The sequence below is a fragment of the Thalassophryne amazonica genome, chromosome 6, assembly GCF_902500255.1.
Source record: "Thalassophryne amazonica chromosome 6, fThaAma1.1, whole genome shotgun sequence".
Taxonomy (NCBI): domain Eukaryota; kingdom Metazoa; phylum Chordata; class Actinopteri; order Batrachoidiformes; family Batrachoididae; genus Thalassophryne; species Thalassophryne amazonica.
The window spans coordinates 41,915,987-41,929,371 of NC_047108.1; the positions used below are offsets into that span (position 1 = coordinate 41,915,987).

Below are 13,385 nucleotides of genomic sequence, written 5' to 3' on the forward strand. Positions count from 1 at the left end.
GCTTTTTTGGGGGGTGGTTGAAGAAGACGTCGGTGGCGGCCGTCTGTGTGACAGAAGTCAAAGCGGTCCTTTCTTTCTCAAGCCTTCGAGTATTGTTAAACTGCTCAGTAATTAATGTATCTCCATTGAAGGACTCAAGTCTGATTATACAGTAAGTTGGTTGAAAGTTGCGGTGATACTGCGTCATCCGTGTGATTTAGCTAGCGTGTAACCTGCTAATTGCGCGGCTTTTTTTTTTTTTTGCTTTGTCAAAGGCTACTGTGCAACCATGATTAATAGATGTCGCTTTTTGAAAGTTTGCACTTAAACTCCGCTTAAGATGATTAACGTGTTTACAACTTGTGTTGTACTTCAAAATAAATATTGAGTGAATGGCTGTGAACTTGGGCCTACTAGCAACTAAAACCAGCGATTCTTTAAACAGCGTACAAACTCAGTTTGTCGAGTTTTTCCTCTTTTGTATTTATTTCTTTAGTGGGTGATGTTGCACTGTTAATGCTGGAAATTGGTGGAATTCGAGACAGATTGGCGGATGTCGCCTTAGAAGTGCGGGCTAACGCGCCAGGCTTGGGCCTGTACAGCGCACGCTGACGTTGGCGTTACGTTTAGCTCGCAGCCCGCAGGACTCTTGAGACAAATATCACCTTGGTCACATTAACTGTATTCTGTCGTGAAGATAGTCTATAGGCTATTCATTTATTATTTTGTGGAGGTGGTGGCGTAACAGCTTGCACGTTGGACTGGGATGCACACGACATGCCCGCACACTCGCACAAAAAGCCCAAACTAAATGCGCACGGTCAAAAAATGTCCAAAAGAGGTAGCATAGGATGAAACGCAGCCCCACACTCGGCTTGACCTGCAGCAGGATCAACTCTGAAGCCCCTTTCACGCCGGGGCTGCTCCCAGTTGCTTCCTGTGGTGTCATGACGACGCAGGAATATCTGCGTCAGGTGCGCGCAGCAGGGGGCAGAGAGGAGGTGAGAACGCAGCCTGCAGGTTCTCTGCACAGAGAAGTCAGAGGGCACAGTTTGGCTGCAGACAGACTACACTCTGACTTCTCTTGTACTTGTTATGCTGAGCTGCAGGGCTGCGCTCTGAGTTCTGTTATGCTGCGTTCACACCGGGCACGATGTGAACGACAGCAGCAACAGGTTGCCGTGTAATCCCTATGGAACAACGCGTTTTGGCACCAAGTCACGCAGAGCGACGCGAATGAAGCGATTTTTAGCGATTGGTGTGTTTGTGGCACGTTATTGTGTCACATGTCACGTTGCCCTCCTCCCCAAGTTGAAAAATCTGAACTTTTTTGTCTCGTCGCGCCGCGATGACCAATCAGGGACTGAATATGTAGTGACGTGGAGATGTCTGGAGTTTGACTGAAGATGTGAACATGTCCTGTATCTCGTAGCAGCCTGTGAGCAGGACTTACGTCTCTTTTGTCTATTATTTCACAATTACGACAGTGTTTGGAGTGAGCAGCAGCGGGAGCAGAGTTTCTTTTTGTTTTTATTTTACATGTGCCCGCGAGTGAATTGTCCATTTAGATTATTTTACTTATTAACTACACAGATGTATACGAGGTCTATTAGAAAAGTATCCAACCTTATTTTTTTCAAAAACCATATGGATTTGAATCACGTGATTGCGTCAGACGAGCTTGAACCCTCGTGGGCATGCGTGAGTTTTTCCACGCCTGTTGGTCGTGTCATTCGCCTGTGAGCAGGCTTTGAGTGAGGAGTGGTCCACCCCCTTGGCAGATTTTCATTGTCAGGAAATGGCGGAATGATTTGGGCTTTTTTTTCCATCAGAATGTTTTCAGAAACTGTTAGACAGGCAGCTGGAAACCATTCGAAAAATTTATCTGGCTTTCGGTGAAAATTTTACGGGCTTCACAGAGAATAAGGACTGTTACTACAGCTTTAAGGATGCTCGGCGCACCGCGCTCCGTGCCGCCATCGAGAGCCACAAACCACCGGATCATTTCTAAACGGATGGCTCTGTGGATCCGAGACCGTCGTGTGCACTTTCTCTTGTTATCACAAGAGCTGGACATCAGCCATTTTCCGGCAGATTTCACTTTTAACAAGAGATTTTGGTCATGGAAAGCCGAGCGGAGGCTTCGTGCGTCACAACCGATATGCTGATGGAGTGAGACAAAGGAACACCTCCGTTTTGGTTTCACAGGACGGCTTTGAGATGGCGTTCAGACAGCTGTCGGTGGTTTTTCCATCGAGTGATTATCCGAGAAATTGTGGATGTGCCTGGACATGCCAGAACATGTCCCGTGAGGCTTCATCACGGCGTTGCTTTGCGCCATGCGGCACCGCTTTCCATGACAAAATCTCGTTAAAAGTGAAATCTGCCGGGAAATGGCTGATGTCCAGCTCTTGTGATAACCAGAGAAAGTTCACACGACGGTCTCGGATCCACAGAGCCATCCGTTTAGAAATGATCCGGTGGTTTGTGGCTCTCGATGGCGGCACGGAGCGCGGCGCGCCGAGCATTCTTAAAGCTGTAGTAACAGTCCTTATTCTCTGTGAAGCCCGTAAAATTTTCACCGAAAGCCAGATAAATTTTTCAAACGGTTTTCAGCTGCCAGTCTCTAACAGTTTATGAAAAAATTCTGATGGAAAAAAAGCCCAAATCATTCCGCCATTTCCTGACAATGAAAATCCGCCGAGGGGGTGGACCACTCCTCACTCAAAGCCTGCTCACAGGCGAATGACGCAACCAACAGGTGTGGAAAAACTCACGCATGCGCACGAGGGTTCAAGATTGTCTGACGCAATCACACGTGATTCAAATCCATATACTTTTCTAATAGATCTCGTAATAAAACAAATGGTGACTGGTTTCTAAACACAATTATGACAGTTTTTGGAGTGAGCAGCAGGCCCACAGGAGGGGGAGCGGGTTTTTTTTTTTTTTTTTTTTTTTTTTTTTTTTTTTTCCCTACGTGCGCGCGAGTGAATCATCTGTGGAGAATATTTTATTAACTACACCAGTGTATAATAAAACAAATGGTGACTGGTTTCTAAACACAATTATGACAGTTTTTTTGGGAAGAAAGAGCAGCAGCCCCGCAGCAGAGTTTCTTTTTTTTTTCTTTTTTTTTTTATTGTTTACATGTGCGTGCGTGAATGGAACAGGAGGTCGTCAAACTGGGTCCCGCAGAGGCGGAAGGACCGCTGAAAGCAGCCGTCATCCAGACGCAGCTCCTGCAGCAAATGATGATACTCCCTGAATTGGGAACATCTCATGACGTTTGTCTGCTTTCCACAACAGCTCGCGCCGTGTGATCAAGGTACGTCATGTTAACTTGACTGACAACCGGAGCCGGCGAGCGGAATGGAAGCTCCTATTTGATGACACACCGGGGCGAATTTTCGCAGCAAAAGCAGAGTGACAAACTGGGCGATGGTGGCGTGTCCATCGCCACGCGACCCCCGCGAATTTGTAGCGTCTATCGCGCCCGGTGTGAACGCGGCATTATAGTTTATCTTTCCTCCCTTGATCGTGAGATGCACGCACGAACCGTCCTTGAGCAAATGTGGAGATGTCGAGTTCTACTTGATGTTGACATGTCCTGGACTTATGTCCTTTTTTAACTGTGATGAGAGAGTCTGAAGAAAGGAACTAACTGCCTGCAGACAATTTTTTTTCTTTTCTTTCCTCCTTTGACCACGACGTGTGCACGCGAACGAACCGTCAAGAAAATGTGGAGATGTCTGGAGTTCTACTTGATGTTGACATGTCCTGTCTCAGGACTTGTATCCTTTTTTGTCCTTTTTTTAACATTGATGTGAAGAGTTTGAGCAGAGAACAAGGAACTAATGCCTGCAGCCAGACTTTTTTTTTTTTCTTTTAATTGTTCACATGTGCGCGCGTGAGCGAATGTCCATGAGTGGACTCGAGATGTCCGGATTTCTTACTGGATACTTCTGGCAATCAGTCTGCATTTTTTTTTTTCTTAACATGTAGTTTTTACTGCATTAAGTACACGGTATAAAAACAGTCCTGCATGATTTATACTGCGGGAACAATGGAACACAGCAGGAATCATAAATTGGCTTCGAGTCACGCCGGGTAACGCCTCTTTGCCCCGAGTTACGCCTCTTTGCCCCGACTTGCGCTGGAACCACTTCCTTTCATTGTCGAACACAGGATGCCAAAAAAATTAAATGGGTTCATTTTTTGGCATCCGACTTGCTTCCTCCTTTGCGCCCCTCGCGCTGTTCTGGCGCTGAGCTGCATCGTCTCGGCACTGAGTTGCTTCCACGCGGCGGCGTCATAATGACGCACGGCGCAACCGGGAGCACCCCCGATGTGAAAGGCTTATAACGCACTTGAACGCGGAAGACAGTTGTGATTCCCAACAGTAAATTACATACTATTAAGTTGCAGCACACTGCAAAAATTTTCCGTTATCAACTTTGCTTCTGAGAGCTTTAAATGACAGATTTTCACGAATCTGTTAAGTGTATGTAGGCCGAGTTTGGAACAGCACAACCACACATGCAATGCACTGTGGAACCCTGAAGCCATATATTATGGTGACTGGAAAAAAGTTAATACAGTTGAAACGTACTTTTATAGTCAGAGCTGGAGTTGCAGCTATCGATTATTTTAGTAAATGAATATTTGATTATTCTGGTGATTGAGTAATCGGATAAAAATTACTTTTGCATTTTTAAATATCATCAATAGTCCAGGGATCTCCCTAAGCAATGGCACAAGGTCACTGCGTCACCACACATTGTCAAATTTAGTGTATCCCTTTCTGTTTGCCAGGGTAATTTTTTTTTTTTTTTTCGCTTTAGTTCACTTTACAAGTTTTGGATCTTTCCTGGTGTCAAGAGCTCAGCTCGGCACTCCCCTGACACCAGACCATAAGCGGTTGGTGTAATCCTTAGTCAGGCTGCACATGAACGTGAGCACGGCCTGTGGAAAAACCTTGCTCTGGGAGAGATGCGATGATTTACCCAAACTGACTCCAACAATTTACCCAAACTGAGTTGGTAATGTGCTCTGTTCTCAGAACAGTAAATGAAGTGCTCTCTCTCTCCGTCTTGCTGTCTCTTTAGAATGCTGAAACAATAAACAAGTGATGAAGTACGTTTGAGTACTGGCACGGGGGGAGCACATACAATGGACTCTGAACTGTAAGATCTGATGTTACGAGCCCTGATGAGGCAGCAGTACGTCCTGCTGCACATGCAAAGGCGAGTGCCATTTGCTTTTCATGTATCGTTTTGAGAATGGAACGCATTTCCGAAAATAAAAGTACTTCATTTAGTCATATTTGGCATCTATTTTGCTTTAAATGCGCAGTAAGTCTATTTCAGATGATCAGTGTGGACCCTCTTTCTCTTAAAAGGCTTTATTTTACTCCGTGTGTCGTGTTGGAAAGCTGTAGCTTCTGGTGCAACAGATTAGCTCTTACACAGCTTATGCGCATGTTCTAGTCTTCTCTTTTTTCCGGGAACGTGACAGCGCCGCACACAGGCCTGGCATATGTACTACAACATTAAACAGCGCTTCAAGGCGCAGAATTTTCCTCGAACATTTTTTTGTCATCAAATTATTCTAGTTACTCGACTAATCGTTTCAGTCCTAGTCAGAGCACTTTATACAACCCCGATTCCAATGACGTTGGGATGTTGTGTAAAATGTAAATAAAAACAGAATACGATTTGCAAATTTTCTTCAACCTGTATTCAATTGAATACACCCGAAAGACAAAATATTTAATGTTCAAACTGATAAACTTTATTGTTTTTGTGCAAATACTTGCTCATTTTGAAATGGATGCCTGCAACACGTTTCAAAAAAGCTGGGACAGTGGTATGTTTACCACTGTGTTACATCACCTTCTAACAACACTCAATAAGGGTTTGGGAACTGAGGACACTAATTGTTTAAGCTTTGGAGGTGGAATTTTTTCCCCATTCTTAGTTGATGTATGACTTCAGTTGTTCAACAGTCCGGGGTCTCCGTCGTATTTTGCACTTCATAATGCGCCACACACTTTCAATGGGCGACGGGTCTGGACTGCAGGCGGGCCAGTCTAGTACCTGCACTCTTACTATGAAGCCACGCTGTTGTAGCACGTGCAGAATGTGGCTTGGCATTGTCTTGTTGAAAAAGACGTTGCTTGGATAGCAGCATGTGTTGCTCCAAAACCTGGATGCACCTTTCAGCATTGATGGTGCCATCACAGATGTGTAAATTGCCCATGCCATGGGTGAAAGCACACCCCCATACCATCACAGATGCTGGCTTTTGAACTTTGCGCTGGTAATAGTCTGGTCTTTTTCCTCTTTTGTCCGGAGGACACGACGTCCATGATTTCCAAAAACAATTTTAAATGTGGAATCATCAGATCACAGAACACTTTTCCACTTTGCGTCTGGCCATTTCATGGACACGCTCGGGCCCAGAGAAGGCGGTGGCGTTTCTGGATGTTGTTGATATATGGCTTTGCTTTACATGGTAGAGTTTTAACTTGCCCTTGTAAATGTAGCGACGAACTGTGCTAACTGACAATGGTTTTCTGAAGTGTTCCTGAGGCCGCACGGTAAGATCCTTTACACAATGTCGGTTTTTAATGCAGTGACAGTTGAGGGATCGAAGGTCACAGGCATTCAATGTTGGTTTCGGCCTTGCCACTTATGTGTAGAAAGTTCTTCAGATTCTTTGAATCTTCTGATTATATTATGGACTGTAGATGAATCCCTAAATTCCTTGTAATTGAACGTAGAGAAAAATTGTTCTTAAACTGTTAGGAGATTTTTTTTCACACAGTTGTTCACAAAGTGGTGATCCTCGCCCCATCTTTGCTTGTGAATGGCTGAGTTTTTTGGGGATGCTCCTTTTATACCCAATCATGGCACTCTCCTGTTTCCAATTAGGTGTTCTTTGAGCATTCATCAACTTTCCCAGTCTTTTGTTGCCATGTCCCACCTTTTTTTTTTTTTTTTTTTTTTTATTAAATGCGTTGCAGGCATCCATTTCAAAACAAGCAAATATTTGCACAAAAACAGTATTAGTTTGAACATTAAATATCTTGTCTTTGTGGTGTATTTAATTGAATATAGGTTGAAGAGAATTTGCAAATCATTGTATTCTGTTTTATTTACATTTTACACAATGTCGCAACTTTATTGGAATTGGGTTTGGTGATCTCATTATCTCACAAAATGATGTCAGGGTGCTGCCATGAAAGGTGCTCAACTGCTCTGAGAGCAACTTTGGGATCAAGGGCCTTGCCCAAGGACACTTACTGATCACCCCCCCCCCCCCTTTCTTTTCTGGTCTGACGGGTCACAAGCCCAGTGCTCTAACCAGTTGACCTGATGTTCCCATTCATGCACTGCGCTGCATGAATCATACGTAAAAATGAACATTCTTGTAGAATTCTAAGCACTGTTTGCCTGCAAATGCATCATTAGAACCCATGCACTATTACCGGTAATTGCGGGTGGAATACATATGGAATTGAATAAAATGTTATCTCATTCCCTGAAATGTGAATATTGTAAAGACTTAATTTTTCCATTTGTTAATTTGTAGACCCACTAAGCTGCGCAGTTGCGGGGTGCATTTACGTCGCATTCGTTCTACTTTAACTGAAAATGGGCGTTGTCGATCAGCGCAGTGGAAATCATTCACGAAGTGTAGAACATGACAACTTCCAAGAAAATGGTTTTTGATACATGCAACCCCTGGCAAAAATTATGGAATCACCGGCCTCGGAGGATGTTCATTCAGTTGTTTAATTTTGTAGAAAAAAAGCAGATCACAAACAACATGGGAACGTTGTTAAAGGCAAACATACTGTTAGACCAAGGAAGACATCAAAGCATCAAGACAGAAAACTTAAAGCAATAAGTCTCAAAAATCGAAAATGCACAACAAAACAAATGAGGAACGAATGGGAGGAAACTGGAGTCAACGTCTGTGACCGAACTGTAAGAAACTGCCTAAAGGAAATGGGATTTAATACAGAAAAGCTAAACGAAAGCCATAGTTAACACCTAAACAGAATAAAACAAGGTTACAATGGGCTAAGGAAAAGCAATCGTGGACTCTTGATGACTGGATGAAAGTCATATTCAGTGATGAATCTCAAATCTGCATTGGGCAAGGTGATGATGCTGGAACTTTTGTTTGGTGCCGTTCCAATGAGATTTATAAAGATGACTGCCTGAAGAGAACATGTAAATTTCCACAGTCATTGATGATATGGGGCTGCATGTCAGGTAAAGACACTGGGGAGATGGCTGTCATTACATCATGAATAAATGCACAAGTTCACGTTGATATTTTGGACACTTTTCTTATCCCATCAATTGAAAGGATGTTTGGGGATGATGAAATCATTTTTCAAGATGATAATGCATCTTGCCATAGAGCAAAAACTGTGAAAACATTCCTTGCAAAAAGACACACAGGGTCAATGTCATGGCCTGCAAATAGTCCGGATCTTAATCCAATTGAAAATCTTTGGTGGAAGTTGAAGAAAATGGTCCATGACAAGGCTCCAACCTGCAAAGCTGATCTGGCAACAGCAATCAGAGAAAGTTGGAGCCAGATTGATGAAGAGTACTGTTTGTCACTCATTAAGTCCATGCCTCAGAGACCGCAAGCTGTTATAAAAGCCAGAGGTGGTGCAACAAAATACTAGTGAGGTGTTGGAGCGTTCTTTTGTTTTTCATGATTCCATAATTTTTGCCTCAGAATTGAGTGATTCCATATTTTTTTTTCCCCTCTGCTTGGTCTAAAAAAGTAACCGTTACTGACTGCCACAATTTTTTTTTTTTCCTGATTTCTTATTGTGTTAAAGCCAGAAAGTTGCCATTTGAAATGACTTTAGTTTTGTGTCATGTCTGTGATCTGCTTTTTTTCTACAAAATTAAACAAATGAATGAACAGCCTCCATAATTTTTGCCAGGGGTTGTAGAACTAGCTCATAAAACACAATTACCATTTTAAAATCTTTATCCGTGGTATTTTTGTTAGAAAAAACATTTCTGGCAATCATCTAAGTTTGTATGCAATCTATCTTCACAGGTTAAGTGTTTGTCAGTTGCTGGGAAGGGTGCGTGTGCTCCGACTAGCACCACAATGATCACCAGAAGAAAATCCCGCCGTATTGATGCCGAAGGACCGTTTCTGGAGGTTGAAGTTGTAGATGCTGTGGAAAATGAAGATTTGCCAAGCCCATCGGAGAGTTTTCCATCTGATGTCACTGCTGGAATGGAGCTTGATGACTTGTTTGGAATTGAAGACTTAAACTGGACACTTGAAGCAGACGCGCCTTCTTCAAATTTTGATGTTTGTATGGCTGAACTTGGCATGTACAGTGCCGAGGATCAAGATTCCGCAATTGAAGCGTCAGTGGTGTCGTCTCCAGAGAGAGTGTCTTCTGACGTGAAGATGAAGAACCAACAGAACCAGTCCATCAGCGTTAGCAACAAAAATGCCATTGCTGCCAGACTGAATCGTCTCAAGAAAAAAGAGTATGTCAACAGCCTAGAGATGAAAGTTGGTGTTCTGTCAATGGAAAATGATACACTCAAGCAGGAAAATTCTCAGTTGCTAAAACGAGTAGAAGAACTGGAAGATGAGACCAGGTATCTGAGGGCTGTGCTGGCCAATGAGAGCATGTTAGCCCAGCTCTTATCCAGGCTAAGTGGTGTGAATGGGATGAAATTATCTTCCTCGCTTTTCCAGGGGCCCAAATCACATGACCACGACTATGCCTTACCCAGGAAACGCGTGAAAGTGGAGGAGAAAGAGACATCTGCTGGCGTGTGTCTGCATGTGGACAAGAACCATGTCTCAGTGGAGTTCTGCACCAAGTGTGCGGACAGTGCAAGCGCATCACTCAAAATGTAGGGTCAAGTACTTACCTCTGTTTTCAGATAATTGAGACTGAAGCTGATATGGCTCAGTGTAATCAGCATCTTGAGGGGGGTTGAACACTGTTGAATTTGTATTTTTTTTTTTTTTTTTTTAATAGACTGCTGAATGTGCATGTATTTTTGTAAAGTGTGACAACTGGTTGATTACATGTTACTGCTAAACCTTGTTGACAGTTTCTTCTAGGTAATGGTTGACCTACCATGGGGGATGAGTGGCTTTCTGAACACCTTTGTCTGCTAGACTCCATGGTAAGGATCAGAACAGAAGACTGTTTCTTACATTACAGGCTTGAGGTGTTCTGCAGTAGTTTTAATACTTATGTTTGTATACATGCAGCTCTTGTTTCCAGTTAATTGGCTTTGAGTACCTTTGTAATTTGTTGATGTTTAAGTCAGTTTTATTTAACATAAGCAAAAGCTTAGGTGTCCTACATGTAATGACAGAATGTTAAAATGACGGTGAAGGTCCACAAAGAGTTTTTTTTTTTTAAAGAATATAAATTGGCTTATGAAGTGGCAACTTGGTCATTGGTGGGAATAGAAGCAATCATACAATTATTTTTTGGTAAGAATCTCTTTGTGAACCAGCACCACTGTACAAAAGAATATTTTCATTTAGCGTCGCTTATTTTTCTTTATGCTAAAGTGGATTCTGCTGTTGAAGTTGAAGAGGCTGGACAAGCTGCTGCCAACGTGGCCTGGTATTTTTTTAAAGGTAGTATCGGTAACAAATGGTACATGTGATTTATATTTTACCATTATTCCACATCTGTAGATTTCCACTGTAGCCCTTTCACAATATTTTTGGAGGCTGAAGAGAGCTGCTCCATAACTGGGAAGCAACACAACATGAGGCTTAATGGTCTATAAAACATTTGGAATGTATATACTTAATCCATCCAAAATGACCTGCAATTTGTAATGGAATAAAATGCTCTGTACATAACTGAATGCAGATTGTATGAGGAACATGTTTTGAGGACTGTGTGATGAATAAATCATATTTTGATTATGATTTCAGTTACAAATATCTGATGTCTTGTTGTGTGCCATTGATATTAATGCATCTCTCTTTCTCTTTCTAAACAGCAAGCTCTGCAGATAATGGTCTTTCTTTTCCTGAACAATTGGGTCGAATCTGGTAAAGGTTCTTAAAATAATTGACCAAGAGCTCATTTGACAGAGGTTCAAAGCAGGCAGTGTGACAGTGCCACTGCATGTTTTAGGCCATTTACAATATGAAGTATTGTTACTGTGAAATCTGGGATTACACCTGCCTCCATTTTGGGCATGTCAAAATATCAGACACAGTGACACTATTTTTGTCTTGCATCTATGTATCACCACAGTGAAGTTGAAATACAATATTTGAGATGTGCTTCTGTTGTAGACTTTCAACTATAATTCAAGAAAATGACATACTTATTTCATTAACTATATAGGACAGCCACTTGTATGCATTGTCCCTGTATTTTTGGAACCAAAAAGTAATTGGAAAACGCAAATACAAATGGGCAATGTTACAGCCACTTTTCTTCAGACAAGTAAAGAGATGGAAACATGAACATTTCCAAGTCACTGAATATGTTTTGGACTTCACTGGTGCTACGTCAATCAGGAAGAGCTATAAACTGCATGCAAGCAGTAAATCAGGAAAGCAGAGAGGAGGTGATTGTGGGTTGCTAGCCCTAAGCTTCACGAACAGACCCAGAATTCAGATGAAGTGAAGCAGAGACCTTTTTCGTTGCTAATAAAATGAATTTAAAGGGATAAGAAGGGGTTGGTAAGGTTAGACCTTACTTGTGTGAAACGCCTTCAGACAGCTTTGTTGTTTGGCATTATATAAATGAAATAAATTGAAGCCTAGCATACTTTGCCAGTATGCTAACCATATGAGAGGGAGAATAGATGCATCTTAAGTCTGTGAATGTCTCTACAGAATCTTAGATTACTGTAGGGAGATGATTCTTCAAAATAGGGGCATGATAAGAGCAGGCTCTATTAAGTACACCTTGCTAGTACCAGGTTGGAGCCCCTTTTGCCCTCAGAACTGCATTAGTTCTTGATGGCAGATTCCTCAGGTGTTTGAAACATTCGTCAGTGGTTGGTCCATACTGACATAATAGCATCACGCAGTCCCCCATCAACCAGTCTGCCCATTCTGACATCAAGGCATTTTTCTCCACACACCTGCCGCTTGCCGGATAATTTCTCTCTTTCGGACCATTCTCTGTAAACCTTAGAGATGGTTGTGTGTGAAAATCCCAGTAGAAATTCACTTAAATTCTCTTTCTTCCCCATTCTGATGCTCTGAAGTTCAAGTCGTCTTCACCACATCTAGATACATGAATGTATTGAGTTGCTGCCATGTGATTGGCTGATGAGCTATTTGTGTAAACAAGCAATTGGGCAGCACACTCTCATTTGAGGGCAGGTGTTAAGGGGGGAAATATGTAATTTATCTACTTATGGGGGCAGAAATGCGGTACTTTCTCTGGGTTTTTGGACAAATTACACGCAAACAATGTAAAAATGCAATGAAAAAGTGATGCGGTGGAAAGTGGACGAGTTGTGGTTTGACCCGAAGCTCAAACATGTCGAGGCGGTTGTGCAGGCGAGAAAATGCAGCTACTCTGGTTAGCTGTGTAAGCTGACACAACCTCTCATTTTCCTTGTCTTCCTTTCTCCACTGGGAACCAAAAAAAAGTTTTCGCAACTGTTTCAGTAATTGCAACCGAAAACAAAACAGTACACCATTTTTCTGTTAGAATTGGTTGTTTGTGGGAAGAGAGTAGTCCTCGTGCGGACTGTGGGCGTGTCGGCACTAACTATTCGGAGGACGGGGTTTTACCGGAAACCATTTTAAACCGACATGTTAAACCAGCAGGTCTGCTAGGTGACAGCAAGTGTGCTTTTAAGTTTACCAAGCCGGTGTCGCTGACTGAACGGTCCCCCCCAAAAATCTGTCCTCCCTGCCTTCATTGCACATGCGTCAATAGCTGCGGTTCACCGATTATCACCTCATTTCTGCTTCAAACTGCACTCCGTTCATCTGTCTCAGCGACGGATATCTGAAGCTTTTGTACTACACTCACTTCACATGTATTCAGCATGTTCATCATAAAAGACGGAAGCAGTCAGAGCGCCGCAGCTACACGAGCTGTTAGCTGATGTGTTCACTGCACGTTGGTCATTTCAAAGTGCCACGTTTCTGCTTAAAATTGTCTTTAGAATGATTTAAGAGGTTTTACCTTGTCATCTGATGGTTAATAATTCATTTGATCGCTTTGGTTGAAGAGACTCTTACTCAGATGAGCTGCTGAGCTCCGAAATGACACATGCGCAGTAGAGGCAGGGCGGACCAATTATTAGGGGAGGGCCGTTCGGTCTACGACACCGGGCTGAATGGTTTGTGCTGAAACTCATGCACTCTGGCCGGAGATTAGCCTCTGCCAT

At 42.8% G+C, this 13,385-nt stretch overlaps 1 protein-coding gene and 1 long non-coding RNA gene across 3 annotated transcripts in view; one reads left to right on the forward strand and one right to left on the reverse strand.

The window, feature by feature from the left end:
* crebzf (CREB/ATF bZIP transcription factor) lies at positions 1 to 10,953 on the forward strand. 2 transcript variants are annotated; one of them, XM_034172066.1, is made up of 4 exons: positions 1 to 151; positions 9,076 to 9,899; positions 10,104 to 10,178; positions 10,576 to 10,953. In XM_034172066.1, the coding sequence occupies exons 2-3, from the start codon at positions 9,130 to 9,132 to the stop codon at positions 10,111 to 10,113; spliced, it is 780 nt and encodes a 259-aa protein (XP_034027957.1). In that variant the 5' UTR covers positions 1 to 151; positions 9,076 to 9,129; the 3' UTR covers positions 10,114 to 10,178; positions 10,576 to 10,953. The 2 variants fall into 2 exon arrangements, 1 of the variants encoding a protein (XP_034027957.1); XR_004561206.1 differs by lacking the exon at positions 1 to 151 and having other exon boundaries at positions 9,497 to 9,638; positions 9,739 to 9,899.
* The window catches only part of LOC117512104, a 21,996-nt gene continuing 19,039 nt past the window's right edge, over positions 10,429 to 13,385 (reverse strand). Inside the window, exon 4 of the long non-coding RNA XR_004561210.1 lies at positions 10,429 to 10,793. This is a non-coding gene — a long non-coding RNA (uncharacterized LOC117512104). The remainder of the gene's footprint in view (positions 10,794 to 13,385) is intronic.

Bases quoted from the DNA above. Each gene is read 5' to 3' on its own strand.
- crebzf (XM_034172066.1), top strand. From the start codon at position 9,130: ATGATCACCAGAAGAAAATCCCGCCGTATTGATGCCGAAGGACCGTTT.